General features: G+C 44.5%; 1 protein-coding gene and 1 long non-coding RNA gene across 2 annotated transcripts; both read left to right on the top strand.

Moving 5' to 3' along the window:
- The first annotated feature begins 719 nt into the window (after positions 1-719).
- On the top strand, positions 720-9,906 carry Mgarp (mitochondria localized glutamic acid rich protein). The gene is made up of 4 exons (XM_034500066.2): positions 720-2,388; positions 6,304-6,407; positions 6,968-7,061; positions 9,015-9,906. The coding sequence occupies exons 1-4, from the start codon at positions 2,205-2,207 to the stop codon at positions 9,569-9,571; spliced, it is 939 nt and encodes a 312-aa protein (XP_034355957.1). The 5' UTR covers positions 720-2,204; the 3' UTR covers positions 9,572-9,906.
- A 179-nt stretch (positions 9,907-10,085) lies between these two features.
- On the top strand, positions 10,086-14,776 carry LOC117706906 (uncharacterized). The gene is made up of 2 exons (XR_004606616.2): positions 10,086-11,337; positions 14,435-14,776. It is a non-coding gene; the product is annotated as an uncharacterized LOC117706906 (long non-coding RNA).
- The last annotated feature ends 3,225 nt before the right edge of the window (positions 14,777-18,001 follow it).

Here is an 18,001-nt window from a genome sequence, read left to right as displayed (position 1 = left end):
TTGAGCCATGAGAGGACAGAGAAGAGAGGAAGGGAGAGAGGAGAGAGAGGAAAGGAAGGGAGAGGGGAGAGGGGGCAGGGGAAGGGAAGGAGGAGCAGCCTCAAACGCTCAGCAGAACAAGTCTTTTTAGGAAAATAGGAGCAAATGAGGAGGTGGGAGAGGGGGTGGGAGAGGGGGTGTCCAGTCTGGCAAGGGACAGGTGGGTGCTCTGAAGCAAGAAAGTATGCAATCACAGTCTGAAAGTATATCAGAAACAACCAGAGTAATCTTTGATTCACTGTTGCTATGAAGTAGCTAGGGAGTAGCTCTGGCCAAGGCCAAGTGTGGGGTCCTTCCTAGGAGGTAGATGCAGCTTGGATTTTGCTGCCAGTCAAGTTCTCAAGGCTTTTAAATTTTTTCTTTAAGATGGAGGCTTGTCCCAAAATGGAGTAGGTTTGGCCTCACCATAAGTGTATGTAGAGGTCAGAAGACAACCTTCCTTCGAGAGTTGGTTCTTTTGTTCCCATTATGTGAATCCAGGGGATTTAACTCAGGTCATTAGGCTTGCCAGTCTCCAGACCCCAAGGACCTTAAAATCTACATAAGCCATGAAATCATAATTGTTGTTGGCACTGGACCCTTACATTGTTTTCAATTTTTTATCTTTATCAACAACCAAAGATTAACTGGAGGTCATCTGAGCTTATTTCTGACCCTCGTTGTTTTCCTAAACAGAACAGAAAAATGTCAAGGATTTTCTCAAGGGCAGTGAAGATTCTGACCCGCAGCCGGGAAGTGTCTGCACCTTCAGTCAGCTACAGCAGAAACTAACATAAAAATGCCCTGGAGTGACGGAGAAAGCAGCTGAAAATTCAGTGAATCTGACAACCAAAGGTTTTGCGTGTTTGTTTGGGAAACGGCTCGTTAAAATACAGAGAGAAAAAAAAAGCCCCAAAGCTCACAAGAGTAGAAGGTTCCTTTGCCTTGAGACTTGAGACTTTAGAAAAACAGGAAGTATACAATGCCACAGTACTGTTTCTCCCAGCTGGCAAGGCAGGGACAACAAATATCATCAATTGCCAGACTGAAAGGAGCAAAGGAATTGTGATCCAGCACTGACTCTTCCATCAGGCTGAGCATATCTCACATCTACTATGCTTCAGATCTCTCCTCAGCCACTTCACTCAGGTCAACAAGATTCATAACTCTGGTCCAAGTAGTGGTGGCGACGGCATACGCCTTGAATCCCAACGCGGCAGAGAGGCACAGAGGCACAGAGGCAGAGGCAGGGATCCTGGTTTCTCGAGGCAGAGTTTCTCTGTGTAGCTCCTGAAAGTAACTGGCCTGGTCTACAGAGAGATTTTCAGGACACCCAGAGCTACACAGTGAAAACCTGTCTCAAGAAACCAAGATTCACAATTCAGACCGAAGAGATGGCTTGGTGTTTAAGAGCGCTTACTACTCCTCCAGAAGACCCTTTACTTAATTGTCCTGTTAGTGGATTGGGTTTTTTTGTTTGTTTGTTTTTTTGTTTTTGTTTTTGCCTAATGCCCTCAGTGGCTCATTCATTCATTCATTCATTCATTCATTTTTGAGGCAGGGTCGATGTAGCCTACGGTGTCCTCAAACATGCTATGTTGGCAAAGATCTCGAACTCCTGAGCCTCCTGCCTCCCTCCCTCTCTCCTGAGTGCTGGGAATAACCTCTTGCGGCACCACGTCTGGTTTTATGCACTGTTGGGTTTTGAACCCATACTAGGTAAGCACTTTACCCTGTATTTAAAGTCCCGGACATAGTGGCTGGCTTAGAACTCAGCCATCGCCAGGGGGAAACCTTACCCTTCCTTTAATCATAAGCCTGTAAAGTCGCCTGTTAGGTTCCCCCCCCCCCCCCCCGCTACCTTTTCCTAGGAATGCTAACACAGTGTGTAGGATAAAATGGTCTTCCACCTGGAGAATAAATTCTGTCTGCGCAGAATTAATCCTGAATCAGGCGCACTTCTCAAAACGTGTCCTGCGTGCTCTGGAGATACACTCCATGGGACAGAGCGGGTCAGGCACGTAACAACGACTTCTAAGCTCCCTCTCCTCTTCTGATACGCGGCCATTAAGCGGCTGCTCGGGGACACGGGAATAAAACACTACTAGAGCTGGGTAAGGGGACCAAGGTGCTAACGACTAACTCGACTAACTGGATCTCCTTCCCTCGTCCCCTGGGGGGCCGGGATGCACGGGATCTGGAGTCCCACCCGGGGCGGGGCGCTCCCGAGGCTCCTCCCTCTGAGCCTGGGTTGCTTGCTCCGCTGCTGCTTCTCAGCGCATCCGGCGATGTATCTCCGCAGGGCTGTGTCCAAGACTCTGGCGCTGCCCCGGAGGGCGCCCCCCGGTCCAGCGCCGCTAGGGAAGGACGGTGAGTGCCCCACACTTCTCCATGGATCCAGGTTGGGGACCAGCGCCCCGAACCCACCAGCACCTAGCTGCAGAACCCTGGGCCAGTGAAGGAACAGTGAGGGAGGGTCTCGGGCAAGCTCTCCGAAGTTTTTGGAAACTTTGGAAATAAGGACCTTTTCCAGGATGGCCTCTGAATCCTAATTAGACTTCCTGAGTCTTCTTGAAGTCCTGATCTCTGGCAAGTAATGTTCCTTCATTTTTTTAAGTGAGGACTACAGTGGCTGTGGGTCATAATCAATAGATCTGGAGTGAAAAAGACCACTTCGAAGAGGGTCTGGCTCACACCTAGAGTCCCATGGTTGACTATTCAATGAACCACTAGTTTCTCCAAAGAGGTAAAGGAAAGGATGGGTAGGTGGACGTGGGGTGTTCACGTTCGCAGGTGGGCTCCAGGAGCAGGGTGGTTTCACTGAACACTGGTGGTGCTAAACCCTGGCTTCTTTTGGCCCTGATCATCCCTTCGAAGTGGGGCGGCCTCCGGGCACTCTTCTGATGTTGCTGACAAGCTTACAACTCCATTAGCTTCGGATTAGGGAATGCGTGAGGAAATGAGGCACTCTTGGAAATTTTCTAAAAAAGCATCCTGGAATATAGGAGCTTAACAGGTGTCGCGGTTCTGGGCCGGTTTGCAGGACCCTCGCCACCCACCTTCACTGTCCATCACTCACTGAGGCACAGCTCTTGAACACTAGAAAGTTAATTCTTGCTGTACTTTGCCCCACTTCTTGAGGCATCTGAGGCAACGTTCAAAGGAAGGATTTGGTCGAGAAAGACAGAAAAGTGCCTGTGGAAATCCATGAGCCAGAGGGTGTTTTGGTTTGGTTTGGACACTTGTCTACCCTGCTTTGATTAGGCCTGTGTTGGTGGTGGATGATCTCAGGAAGGAGATCTATTCACCTATTCTTTTAAATGCTGCTTGAAAGAAGTCTCCCCACAAGTATTAAGATGCCTTCCCCTCTCTCTGTATGTATACCTCATAAAGAGAGCAACTTGCAGAGGTGAGGAGAAGCTATTTACTTTAAATTGACTATAATGGGGACTGTTCTGGTATTCAGATGAAGAAAAGGTGAGACTGACTCAGAAGTCATCCTCCACAGAAGTCTCTCTCTCTCTCTCTCTCTCTCTCTCTCTCTCTCTCTCTCTCTCTCTCATCTTCCTCCCTCCTCCTTCCCTCTTTCCCTCCCTTACTCCCCCTCCCCCTTTCCCACAGGCACGGGCATAGGCACGCACCCGTCAGAGCCTTCATGTGCTCAGAGGACAGCTTGCAGGAGGCAGTGGGTACCAGAGACTGGATTAGGTCTTGATACTTGGCTGCAGACCCCTGTACTCCCTTGAGTCATGCATCTGTATCATACTTTTTTACATCCCCTGACTCCCATTCCTTCCATTAGATCGAAATAAAGATAGTGTTAACATAAATATGCAGTTAGCAGTCCTGGATGCAAGGACACTGACCTTATTCTAATTTTCATCTAATTTTTTGTGGTACTAGGGATTGAGTCTAAGGTCCATCTAAGGCTCCATAGGCAAGCCTACTTCTAATGAATAATTTCTACTAATAATTTTTGAGACAGGGTTTTTCTGTGTAGCCCTAGCTGTCCAGAACTCACTCTGTAGACTAGACTGGCCTCAAACTCAGACATCCTCTTAACTCTGCCTCTCAATTGCTGGGATTAAAAACCTGGGCCACCAGTCTGACATTGACTGAAATCTTAAATTTGTCTTCCTTTGTGGGCATTAATTGATGTATTATTGGTACTTCCTACCTTAGTAAAAAATAAATTTATTTCAGTGGTTATTTTTTTGAAAGACATGTTTTAGCTATCATTAAGTTTTGTCCTTTTTACTGTAAAATGTAACTTTTCTGGTTATTAAAATGTAACTTTTTAATGAATAATTTAGATTTATAATAGTTCATTGTAGAAATATCAGAAAGACAAAATATAACATCTAAATGACTTACAATCTTCCTATTCAGTAAGTACCGTTATTTTTGGTTAGCCTACTTGGTTTTAGAGATTTTGTTGTTGTTGGTTTTGCCTTATAGAAACAAGGTCTAGCTGTCCAGCTGGTCTGAAACACTTATATCCCCCTGCCTCAGTCTCCCAAGTCTTGGAATCACAGATATGCACCAGCAATTCAACAGCTGTAGGTCTTTTTCTTTCTTTCTCAAGCACATTTTTCTTACATACCTTGAGCCCATACATCTGAGATCCTCTGTTATAGGATGAACTGCTATGTATTTTCACATAATATGTGGTTGCATTTAATCATACTCTGGAGAGCAGTTTAGAGCACTGTTTGCTCTTGCAGAAGATCAGGGTTCAATTCCCAGTACCCACAAGATGGCTTAAAACAGTCTGTAACTCCAGTACTCGAGAACCTGAAGCCGGTCTCTGACCTTCAAGGACACCAGACATGCATGCGTTACACATTCATACATGCAGGCAAAGCAGTCATACACATGAAATTATAAAACAAATAAATCCAAAAGAGATTTTTTTTTCTCCAGCTAGGGACACAAAGAAACCCTGTCTCAAGAAACAAACAAACAAAGTAAATCCTAGTCTTCACATTGTTCACATTGTATAAACCTGCTAAAATACGTTTGATAAATTCCTATTGGATATTTCTCTTATTGCTATCTTAAATAACTCAACTGAAGTTGTATTTAAGTCTACTTGTATCATTGATAATTTTCTTTATCTCCTCCTATTTAATTCGATCTTTCTGGAGTGTATGGGGTGTAGCTTGCTCAGCAGTTAGGAACCTTGGATTTAACTCCTAGTATTAAAAAAAAAAAATCCTGGATCAAATAAGAAACCTATAGTTATACACATGTGTCAAAAGGTTGTGAGGTGGGTCTTTTTTTGTATTTATTTCTTTGTTTTGGTGTTGGGGAGGGAACTCAGGCCTCCTGCATAGCAGACACTCTCTACTGTAAGTAGGGTGGGGTTTGGGTGGGGTTGTTTGTTTTAAGGTCAGTAAGTTGGTTCAGCAGGTACTGGTGCCCAACATCAAACCTGATGACCCCCAGGTTTTATCTCCAGGACCACATAGTGGGAGAGGAAAATTAGCTCCCACAAGTTGTCTTCTGACCTCTACATACATGCTAAATAAATTCTTAGACGTGAGACTTCATTCTGTGATCCAGGCAGATTCCACCCGTTCCCCTTCTGCAGCCTCCTAAGCAGCTGGAACTAGAAAATGCACACCCCCAGATCACAGATGTGTGTTTAAGCCAACAAAAGTCTCACCACAAACCAGCCGAATGGCTGTCATCCACGAGGAGGATGCAGGAGGGCTGAGACAAGAGAAGGGACAGGAGTGTGACTGGACTCAGCTAAGCGGCAAGAGCTCCGGGCTAGCGCGTTCTGAGCATGCGCTCTCCCAGCATGCGCTCTCCCCATCCTCAAGTGCAAATTTTATCCTTAGGTATAAGGGCACTTAATTCATGTTTAAAACAATCCTTACCTTTTTTTTCTCAAATGGGCAGCTGAAAAAAGAACGAAAAAAAGGAGAAGTGTTTATTTCTGATGAAGTAATTGTTGGACGTGTATGAAGGATGTGTTTCTTTTGCATCTCACTTGGGTGTTGAGCTTCTTCTGTTTGTCTTCACCCACATCTGCCCTTACCAACATCAAGATGGCAGGCTTCACCAGGGTCCCTCAAATCCGACGAGAGGCTGTTGGATAAGATCACCCCCACCCACCCCCACCCACCCCCGCACCCCCCCCACCCCCACCCCCGCCTTCAACACTGCCTTCCCAGAAGTGAACATCTCCGACGTCGGAGAAACTACTTAAAAGATGTAACTATTTAGGGTGCCTGTATTATGTGGCAAAAGTAACTGTGTTTAAACTTGTTTTCCTAGCATCTCTTCGCCGAATGTCATCCAGCAAATTCCCTGGGACATCTGGCTCCAATATGATCTATTACCTGGTTGTAGGTGTGACAGTCAGTGCTGGTGGATATTACGTAAGTGCTTAAAGACCTGTTAAATAACTCATGTGCCTTGCTTCCTAGCTCATGCCTGTACTCTGAGTTCAAAGCCAGTCTGGTCGGCATTCCAAGTTCCAGGTCAGCCAAGGCCCTTATGGAGAAAGGGTTCTATCTCCAAAAGGGGAGTTGGATCAAGTGATTAAGTATTATGTATTATAATTTCTCTTCTGTGCTGCACTGAAATTGCTCTTTATGCTTCTTTTGAGCCTTTCTTCCTCTTCCTCTTCCTCCTCCTCCTCCTCTTCTTCATCTTCTTCCTCTTCTTCCTCCTCCTCTTCCCCTTCCTCCTCCTCCCCTCCTCTTTCTCCTCCTTCTTTTGAGGCAGAATGTTTCTGTGTAGCCCTGGCTGTCCTGGAACTTCCTCTGTAGACAAGGCTGTCCTTTAACTCACAGAACACATATCTGCCTGCCTCTGCCCCCAGTCTGCTGGGAATAAAGGTGTGCACCACCACTGTTCTTTGAATTCTAAGAATCTCATAGAGATTTATGAGATAAATCTTAGAGAGAAATAAAGCTAAGCGCACATTTTCTTTCAGACTTACAAGGCTTTCACATCAAAGCAAGTCAGACATACAGAACATGCAACCAAACCGAAAGAACAAACAAAGGCAGAGTTACAACCAGTTCCAGGTAAAGTAACTTTCTTATTTTATTTAGTTATTAGAGACAAGGTCCCATGACTCCAAGGCAAGATGACCCTAAATGTGTGGTCATCCTGCCTCCACCGCGTGTGTGATGGATTACAGACATGGACTGCCACACTTGGCTCGCCGGGATTCCTTCCTTCCTTCCTTCCTTCCTTCCTTCCTTCCTTCCTTCCTTTCACCTCTTTAGTATCTTAATCAAGATTGGCTATGTGTGGCATTCACTTGAGAAGGAAAGTTGCAGTAACCCACATTGTTCCAGGGAATTTGCTAGATGGCAAAGAGATGTTAGGAAAACAAGTTTAAACATGGTTACCTTCGGGGGCTGGACAGATGGCTCAGTGGTTAAGAGGACTGTCTGTTTTTCCAGAGGTTCCAAGTTCAATTTCTAGCAACCACATGGTAGCTCACAACCATCTGTAATGGGATCCGATGCCCTGAGGACTGTGATGGTGTACTCACATACATAAAAATTAGACAAAATTTTAAAAAATACCATGGTTACCTTCACCACATAATGCAGCCATCTTAAACAGTTCATCTTTAAAATACTTTCCCCTATTATCGTTGTGGATTTTCACTTCAGGGAAAGCCGCTCATTTTGGATGAGTGCATCTGATAAATGAAGGAGATTTCTGTGTGTCCTGCTGATAAGCAGTTTTAATTCTTTGTATGGTGATATGATTGCTACTACTCAGACATCCATTCATGCAAACATCATTTTAGAATCTGTCTCTCTCAGCAGTGTGGACTCTCATTTCCCTCATTATTGTTTTAATTATAAGCTAATTCTTTTCAGTTTTGATAAGCACTGGATCCTTCTCAAAGTTACTTCACAGTGGTGTGTACTGAGTCTACTGTGAGAACAGAACCTTACAGTTTGTTTGTTTGTTTGTTTGTTTGTTTGTTTCGAGACAGGGTTTCTCTGTGTCCTGGCTGTCCTGGAACTCACTCTGTAGACCAGGCTGGCCTCGAACTCAGAAATCCGCCTGCCTCTGCCTCCCAAGTGCTGGGATTAAAGGCGTGCGCCACCACCGCCCGGCACTTTAACTTCTTAAAGATTTATTATATGTGTGTGAGTGTTTTGCCTACACACAGATTTGTATATTACATGTGTACCTAGTCTTCCCCCGGCTCCCCTACGCTACACATAAGAAGTCAGAAGAGAACTGGCTCCCCTGGAACAGAATTACAGTTGGTTGTGAGCCACCGTGTGGGAACTGGTACCAAACCCTGGTCCTCTATAGGAGTAGCCAGTGCTCTTACGACTGAGACCTCTCTCCAGCCCCAAGCCAATTACTTTAAATTGATACCTTTTTTCTATCTCAATTACAAAGTCATTATCAAATACTGTGATCATTATTTAGGAAGAAGGATATTAGCAGCTCAGGAGTCAGGTTTTGATTTTCGGGTTTTTTGTTTGTTTGTTTATTTTGTTTTTTGTGGGGATTGGTTTGTTTGGGTTTGAGTTGGTTTAGGAGATTTTTGGTTTGTTTGTTTGGTTAGTTGGTTTGGCTTGGTTTGCTTTTTTGTTTTGTTTTGTTTTGTTTTGTTTTTGAGGCTATCTCACAGCATGTAGGCCAGGCTGAACTCTGAACTCATAAAAATCTACCTGCCTCCACCTCTGGGACGCTGGAACCACCGGGCAGGGCATTCAGCTTTAATTTCTTTGTCATGACACTAGCAAACTGTATTAGAGCCAGCAAGATGGCTCAGGAGGGTAAAGGTAATCACAACACTTGGGAAATGGAGCGGGTGGGGGGTGCATCGGGAGTTCAAGATCATCTCAGATCATGTAGCAGATTCATGGCTAATCTAGTCTGTAGTAAGTGTTGTCTCAAAAAGTTTCCCTTCCCACAAAATAAAATGAATTGTAGTATCCCACTTTACTCCCATGCTCTCCCAATTAACACTATGCTTAATGAACCAAATCTTAAAGGCGATAAGGAGCATGTGGCAGAAGCGGAGGAAGCATGTTCAGAGACTGGAGACATTTCGGTAAAGGAAGCTGAATCGGTAGATGCTGAGGAAGTCCCAGAGGCTGCAGCTGTGCCTCCAGAAGAGTCTCAGGCCTCTGAGGTCCCTGCCGAAGTTGCTCTGGTGGAGACATCCGAAGTTACTCTGGTGGAGACATCCGAAGTTGCTCTGGTGGAGACATCCGAAGTTGCTCTGGTGGAGACATCCGAATCCTCAGAGCCTGAGCTGAAGATCACCGAAGTTTCCCCGGTGGAGACCACCGAGGGTGTCCCTGAATCCACTCCGGAGGTGGAGAGTGCAGCGCCAGACCAGGCTGATGTTTGCAACGAAGGGGCTGATACCAGCAAGGAGGAGGCTGATGCCAGCAAGGAGGCTGAAGGTACCACTACTGAGGACCCGATCTCCAAGGAGAGCGCAGAACTAGAAGAAAGCTCTCCCTTAGGCTCAGAACCCTCTGCTCAGCCTGAGTCACAAGAAGAAACAGAGGTCACAACGGAAGCAGCATCACCCCAAGGCTGATCTGCAAAATTCTGTAGTTGCTTTTGTATTTTTAGTAACCTTAGCTCTTCTTTCTAGAATATTTTAATATACCTTAAAGAATTTGTCTTTACTAATAGCTATCTGATTGGGGATTGGTATTTTACATGTCTTAATAGTTGTCTACCCTCTAAAATCTGGCTGTGTTAAGACCTTAAATAGTGTTAAGTTTGGATTTAAATTTTACGTTTTAGAAATTGTTGTCAGCAACCTGTGTCACTTTGATTTTGCTTTGCCTTTCTCTTACTTTATTATATGTTAGACTAGATTATTGGGTTTGATGTGAACTCATTTAAATAAAATTAGAAAATCCTAAATGTTTCTAGTCTTTCTTGTTGGGAGAGGGGAGCCTATGATCTGGATATGGATGCCTATGGAGCAGAAGCTCACTACATAGCTGGGGCTGGCAGCCTTGCTCCGTGCTGGGTTTTTAGATCTGAGCCAGGATCACACCCAGCCTAGGGGTTCTATTCTTACTATGTACATGTAGAAATACAGTGTATTGTATGTACATTAAGATACATATATACATCTTCACATGAAGAAAACAAGCTTTGTTTTGAAGGAAAAATAAAACGAGCTTAGTACTGAAGGAAAAACAGGGCTCTGGAGAGCTCTGCCCTTTCCCTAACTTGTTATGTAAGGGAGGATGCCATGCTTTTCTGGTTCAGGTCAGTGTTTACTCTTCGGCTTCCTGCCAGGAATCATTCATGCACGTATGCATCGCATGCAACAAACATGCGCAGAGTGCCTTTCAGCCTACCAGCCACTGTTTTAAGTAGTCCTCAGTATATATTTTTGAGTGGAATTAGATAATAAAACAAAGAAGAAAATTATATATAGGGACTAGGTAGAATTTGTAAGTATTGGTTGGAAGTGAAATTGTCATTTTAGATGTGACATTTAAAGCAGGTTTATTTTATTTCATTTTATGATAATCCTTGCCTCAAACTCACTATGTAGCCCCAAAGCTAGCATTAAACTTCAAATCCTCCTGCCTCAGTGTCCCACACCCTAGACTGATAGATGTGTGCCACCATACCCAACCAGAACAAACCTTTTTACAAAGGTGCCTTTTAATAAAGACTGGTGACTCCGTAGAGGAAGATGAACAGATGAAGCAGATGAGGAAGCAGAAAAGCACAATTCATCTGCAGCCAGTACATGCTGGAAAGTTCCAGAATGTTGAGATGGCCAGTATGAGTGAAATGGAGAAAGAAAGAGGAAGAGTAACTGGAGATGTCTCAGAAAGGAAAGGGAGTGGTGAAGCCAGGCAGGATGATGCTTGCCTATTTTAACCTAGCACTCAGAGACTGGGCATGAAAGATCATTGAGTTCAAGGTCAGCTTTAGCTACATACATAGGAAGACCTTGTTTCAAAAGAGAAGCGGGGTGGGGTAGGGGGAGATGGCCTAGATAACACGGAGTTATGCAAGATTTGGGGCATTACTGGGGTTAAATGTGGCCACTGCTGACGCTCTGTTTTGATCCCCTTAACTGGATACATTTGCTCCCAGCTGCTCTGACTATTCACATCCTTCTCCAAGCCCCTCCCTGGTTGGCCCTCACCCCAGGCAGCAGATAACCAACGACTGACTCAGAGCAGCAAAAACTGGGACCAGCTGCAAAGCTCTACCTGAGTCGGATTGGAACTGAAGCAGGTCCCTGAAGAGATTATGCCCTGCTTAACGCCTCCGCCTCCGAGTTTTCCTGCTTCCCTCCCCCATTCTCCAGAGAGCATTCTTCCAGTAAGTAACAAAGCTCACTGATGACCCTGCATCTAGGGAATGCTACCTAAGATGGTTGATGGTGAGCATCCCCAGGTAAGGAGGAAATAGATGGATGAAAGTGAAATCCTAAGCAGCTAAGGCCCTGGGATTTGAGAGGTAGAGACGCAGAAACCGCAAGGCTCAATCATGACTCCTAGGACAGAATGACACCTTGTATTTGCTTCTGATTTGATTCAGTATCAAGTCTTCATGAGACCCAGAAACCTAAGACCTGTGGGTGAATTAAAGAGTTGCTCAGGCTGGAGAGATGGCTCAGTGGTGAAGAGCACAAACTGTTTTTCCAAAGGTCCTGAGTTCAATTCCCAGTGACCATATGGTGACTCACAACCATCTGTAATGGGATCCGATGCCCTGTTCTCATGGGTCTGAACACAGCTACAGTATACTCATACAAAAGAAATAAATTCCTTTTTTTGTTTGCTTGTTTTTTGTTTTTGTTTTTTTGTTTTTCGAGACAGGGTTTCTCTGTGTAGCCTTGGCTGTCCTGGAACTCTGTAGACCAGGCTGGCCTCGATCTCAGAAATCCACCTGCCTCTGCCTCCCAAGCGCTGGGATTAAAGGTGTGCGCCACCACGGCCCGGCAAAAGAAATAATTCTTCAAAAAAAAAAAAAAAAAAAAAGAGTTGCTCATTTGGAGATGGAGAGATGGCTCAGTGGCTGAAAGAACTCACTGTTCTTCTGAAGGTCTTGAGTTCAATTCCCAGCACACACAGTGGCAACACACAATTTCTCTGATGTTGTCTTCTGGTTTGCAGATGTACACGCAGACTGAGTACCCATATACATACATACATACATACATACATACATACATACATGAGATGGAACTGAAGATACATACATGCCGAGCAGTGGTGGCCCATGCCTTTAATCCCAGCACTTGGGAGGCAGAGGCAGGCAGATTTCTGAGTTTGAGGCGAGCCTGGTCTACAGAATGAGTTCCAGGACAGCCAGGGCTATACAGAGAAACCCTGTCTGAAAAAACAAACAAGCAAAAAAGGAGAGAGAGAGAGAGAGAGAGAGAGAGAGAGAGAGAGAGAGAGAGAGAGAGATTTTTCAATTAATTTGGTTTCAGAGACAGGGTTTCCTCTATGTAGCCCTGGCTGTCCTGGACCTCACTCTGTAGACCAAGCTCCACCTCCCAAGTGCTGGGATAAACAGCTTGTGCTACCACCACCTGGCTTCTGGTCATTGTTTTAGTTGAGATAGTTTCTGCTGTAAAGAACAGAAACTAATTAAAAATGATTCAAGAACGGAGGCAGATATCACACAACTAGGGTATCCAGGGCTGGTTCTGTGACTCAGTCATCCAGAGCTGGAATGTTTAATATCATGATGTCAATCAAGCAGGCTCGGTAGCTGGGCCTGGAGACTTGGCTCAGTGGTTGAGAGTATACGTTGTTCTTACAGAGGACCTGGACTTGATTCCCAGCACCTACATCTAGTGTCTGTGTCATAGTTCAGCCACAAAAAGGTTCTTTCATCTTAGATGCAGACTTCTCTTTTCAACATCCTAGTGTAGAAGAACCTAAAACAAAAGTAGAACAGTGTAATAAAAAGCTCATGTGGAGCATGAAAGTTCAGGTGGTGGCACAGGCCTTTAATCCCAGCACTTGGGAGGCAGAGGCAGGTGGATTTCTGAGTTCGAGGCCAGCATGGTCTACAGAGTGAGTTCTAGAACAACCAGGACTACACAGAAAAACCCTGTCTCAAACAAAATCAAAAAAAAAAAAAAAAAAAAAAAAAAAAAAAAAAAAAAAAAAAAAAAAAAAAAAAAAAAAAACCAAACAGAGAGAAGGAGAAGGAAGAAGTCGACGTCTGCTGAAAGTGAGCCTGAAGAAAGCCAGAAAGCAGAAAGGAGAGCCCCATTCTGGGCTCTGCCTCAGTTCCTGCCTCCAGGTTTCTGCCTTGAGTTCTTGAGCCAGCTTCCCTAGGTGATGGACTATAACCTGCAAGCTAAATAAACCTTTCCTCCCCCAGTTGCTTTTGTGCAGAGTGTTTCATCACTGTGACAGAAACCAAACTAGAACAGCTGGTCTGCTTTGATATTTAGCATATGTACCTCAGTCCCTTGTCCCGAGTTCTGAAAACAAGCTGATACGTTATTATAACTTCCCTAAAATAATTATAACTTCTGATATAAACTTCCCTCAGATTCTACAGGTACTCAATTAAATACGTTCTCAAATACAACTACAAATGTTTGGCCTGCCGGGTGGTGGTGGCACACGCCTTTAATCCCAGCACTTGGGAGGCAGAGGCAGGTGGATTTCTGAGTTTGAGGCCAGCCTTGTTTACAGAGTTCCAGGACAGCCAGGGGCTACACAGAGAAACCCTGTCTCGAAAAAAACAAAAAAACAAAAAAACAAAAAAATAAAAAATAAAACAAACAAACGTTTGGCCTATAGAATGCGAGCCTGTTTTCCCTCTCTGTACAAAGCCTGTCTGTTATTCTAAGTGGAATTTTTCACTGATTTTAAGAAGCATGATATTTATTGATCTAGTACTCTGATTTCCCCATAGTCCACTGTCCTTCACATCTCTTCCACAAGCCAGAGAGGGCAAATGCAGGGTGTGGGCTTGGCTGTGCTGTGAGGCTTTCTGAACGGTCCACCAAGCAGCTCAAACCTAATCAGCTTACATAAGAGCTGCCACTGCAGGCCAGACGCATCCCAGTGTGAATACATCTGCCGCTTCAAATCAGTGAAGCCTCACTGTTCCTCAAGAGACGTTCCCAGCTATTTTCAAACCTGACTCTTCATATCAGAGTGACTAGCTCTGTCCTAAGCTGACTGCCTAGTGCCCTGCCTCATAATATTTCTTAAAATTCCTTCAAGAAAAGTCAGTCAAAGAAAGTTTCTATGAGAACTTACGTAAGTTTTGGCAAGGACCTTGGTTTTTGTCCAGTGGTGTGGTAGCTTCAGAAGAGGTATTCATGAGAACAGTAATGAACCCTGATGTCTGAGGCGTCTTCATCCTTTCTAACCTAGTGACTGTTTTCAGTTATGGAAGCATTTCCTGCTTCTCTAAAACTTAATTTCCTGTTTCCTTGCAGCTGTTAACTGGAAGCAGTTTCTTGGGTCCTTCTTCAGACTCAAACCTGGCCATCACCTCAACTCTGCAATTTTTTTTTCCTGTGAAAGAAATCCCTAGCTAAAGATACATGGTTAAAAATAAAGGGGCTGCCAAGATGGCTCAGCAGAGGGCAGTTGCTTTCATGATAATGAGCTGAGTTTGCACCCAGGGTCCCACATAATCTAAGGAGAGGACCAAGAACTCAAGAAGAAGGAAGGTACTGCCGACTCTTGAACGTTATCCTCTGATCTCCACGTCTGCAAACCCCATATCCACAACAATAACTTAAAAATAAAGAACTATGCATATTCAATCTCCTTAACACTGAGCAAGAATTCGTTCTACAAAATGAGAACAAGTCCCGCTAGCTATCGTAGTCTAAAATCTTAGTACTTGGTAAATATTATCAAGGAGACTGGATGTGATAGTCTGTAGTTTTAATCCCAGCACTCAGGAGGCAGAGGCAGGCAGAACTCTATAGTTTGAGGCCAGTCTGGTCTACGTTCCAAGCCAACACAGTGAGACCATCTCAAAAAAAAAAAATCATAAAGAGAATCCTTTTCTGATTCAGAGAGAGAGAGAGAGAGAGAGAGAGAGAGAGAGAGACTCTGAAAATATGATTAGAGGCATCTCCAACTTCCTATTGCACTCTCTCCACATCCAGAAAGGATTAAGCCAGCAAGGCCTGCCACCACTACAGTGTAGTCAGCCTGGACAGCATTGATACTTGGAAGCATGCTAACACTAACACAGGCTCCACAGTCGGATCAGAGAGAAACAAGGAAGCTGGCCTGATATTACAGGCTAGTCAACCAGTTACTCAGTAGGCTGAGGCCAGAGGATTCTAAGTTCAAGGCTGGCCTGCACAATCTAGTGAGACCCTGACCCAGAATAAAACGTGCAAAGAGCGCAGGGGCTCCTGTTCAGTAGTGGAATGCTCTCCCAGCAAGCCAAGCACTCAGGTCTAAGTCCAACTGTGACCTTTTTTAAAAAAATAAAATAAAAACCAGAGGAAGCAGTCAGCTTTCCCTCTCGTGGGTCTCCTGGGACACAGGAGGTCAGAGGAAGCCTGGTTGTTCTCCCAGATACAAATAATAGTTCTGCAAGGTGTCCAGACATGATGAACAGCTGAATAATATTTCCTTTTTCTTCCTTATTTGGTTTTTAAAAGAATCAGATAGTACTTGATTTCATTCCCCGTTTTAATTAAAATTTTAAAAATCACATTTCTTTGAATGGTTTAGACACATTCTCTGTTTTCATTCCAGGGATTTCCTTGAAGTAATTTCCTGTTTTATTATCAGGAATGTAAAATATGGGGTAGGGATAAAGAAAGATCTATCTGGGTTTAGGATGAATAATACACTTGTGTCTTAGTTTCCGTTGTTGTGATAAAAATATTCTAGCCAAAGCCGTGTAAGGGAGAGAGGATTTATTTTGCCTTACAGACCCTGAGGGCAACGGTCTATCCACACCACGCCAGCTTGTCACATTGTATCAGCAGTCAGCAAGCCATGCAAACTACAGGAAGTGAGGTCTGGAGGGATGGCTCAGCAGTTAAGAGCAAAGGCTGTTCTTCTGAAGGACTGGGGTTCAATTCCTAGCTCACATCCAGTTTCAGGGGATCTGACACCTTCACACACAGGATCCAAGCAGGCAGAACACCAATGTGCAGAAAATCAATAATCAAATAATTTTTAAAAAAGAACAGGAAGTGGGCCTGAGCTATAAGACCTTGAGGCCGGGCCCTAGGATGCACTTCTCTCAGCTACAAACAGATTTACAATTTTCCCCAAGTGCTCCACTAGGTGAAGACCAAGCATTCAGACTCATAAGCTTTGCGGGAGACATTTCATGTTCAAATATCATTTTGTGGAGGCCAGAATAGGATGCTGGATCTCCTGAAATTCAGTTGCAGATGGTTATGTGCTAACACATGGGTGGTGGAATTGAACTTGAGGTCTTTGCCAAAGGAAAAAGTTAGTTGCTGAGCCATCCCTCTATATCCGCCTACATCCCTCCTATAGGCACCCACGCGCACATTTTTTTTTTTAAGCATTAAGTCTAGGAGCTGGAAAGATGGCTCAGTACTTAAGAGTAAGTGGCTGCTCTTCCAGAGGACCTGGTTTCAATTCCCTGCACCCACATAGCAGGTCACAACTGTCTGTAACTCCAGTTCCAGGAAATCAGACATCCTCTTCCGACTTCCTTAGGCACCAGACGCGCAAGCGGTGCATAGACACAGGCCCGCAGGCCAAACACCTGTACACACAAAAAAGCAAATCATTAAACTTTAAATATCAAGATAACAAAGTAAGGCCTGTTTTGCTGATGGCAGGTCACTGACTTCCAGACCTCACTGCCCTGCCTTTTGGCCCCCAGAGGCTATCTCAGAACATCTAGGTGTTGCTGTTGGTGCTTTGAAGAACATGAAGTGTCCCGACAGGCTCACAGAGTGGGGCAGGGCAGTGAGGTCAGAGCCATCTCCTCAAGGTAAGAGGATGGTCCTGGTGAAAACCAATCTGGAGTCCAAGCCCATGGGTTCTCACGGGTATTAACACAGCCGAGGTGGCGTGGGGTTATCTTCGTGCCTCCCGCTGGACTACAGGCCAGCATCAGAGAAGAAATCCTTGTGTTGCTCCATGCATCTCCCCATCAACTTTACTGGAGCTTGTTTTACGGTCCATAACGCACACTCACGTCAATTGCACAATTCGATGACTTTTATACATTTATGTTCACAGTGTTCCACGTGCAAACAACCATCACTGTTAACCAGTTTCAGGACATTTTCATCTCTCAGTGAGATCCCCTCAAAAGCGGGTACTGTGAACCCCAGTTCCTGAGCCTCTGGCCCTTCCAACCGTCATTCATTATTCGGCTTTCTGTCGGAACAGTTTTGTTGTCCCTGGAAGTTTCACGTAAACAAAAATCACACCCTCTATGATCCCTTCTGTCCACGTCTTTTGTGGTTCAGCATGAAACATTATGTTTAGAAAGGAATGTGTAGGCACGATGAATGAACGTCATTTGAAAACGATCTTTCATGATAAGAAGCAGAGAACTTCTGTAAGATGCTAATATTACAGAAGAGTCTAACCGCGGTTAGTTACAGCACACGGGGCAAGTCTCTGGAAGACATCTCAAGTTTCTGTTGTTCCGCGCTTCCCTCTAGTGGCCAAGACTAAATTGCTGAAAGAGATTTTTAATGTTCTGACCTTAAAAAGTAGACAAGGTAAATAAATAGCTCCATTGACTCTTTCTCCACTCCCTGGGCCAAGCATATTCAAACCATCACACCATATCAGCCCCATAATTTTAAGACCATTAAAAAAATATATGTATGTGCATGCCTTGGAGGCCAAAAAAGGTTGTGGAATTCTCTAGAGCCAGAGTTAAGATGGTTGTCAGTGCTAGGATCTGAGGCCAGATAGTTACTGCAACAGTCAGATCTCCAGCTCTTAAAAGAATTTTTTTTTCTTTAAAAATCTTTCTGGCCGGGCAGTGGTGGCGCTCGCCTTTAATCCCAGCACTTGGGAGGCAGAGG

Source organism: Arvicanthis niloticus, chromosome 4 (assembly GCF_011762505.2).
Source record: "Arvicanthis niloticus isolate mArvNil1 chromosome 4, mArvNil1.pat.X, whole genome shotgun sequence".
Classification (NCBI taxonomy): domain Eukaryota; kingdom Metazoa; phylum Chordata; class Mammalia; order Rodentia; family Muridae; genus Arvicanthis; species Arvicanthis niloticus.
This window is presented reverse-complemented; position numbering and strand designations above follow the sequence as displayed.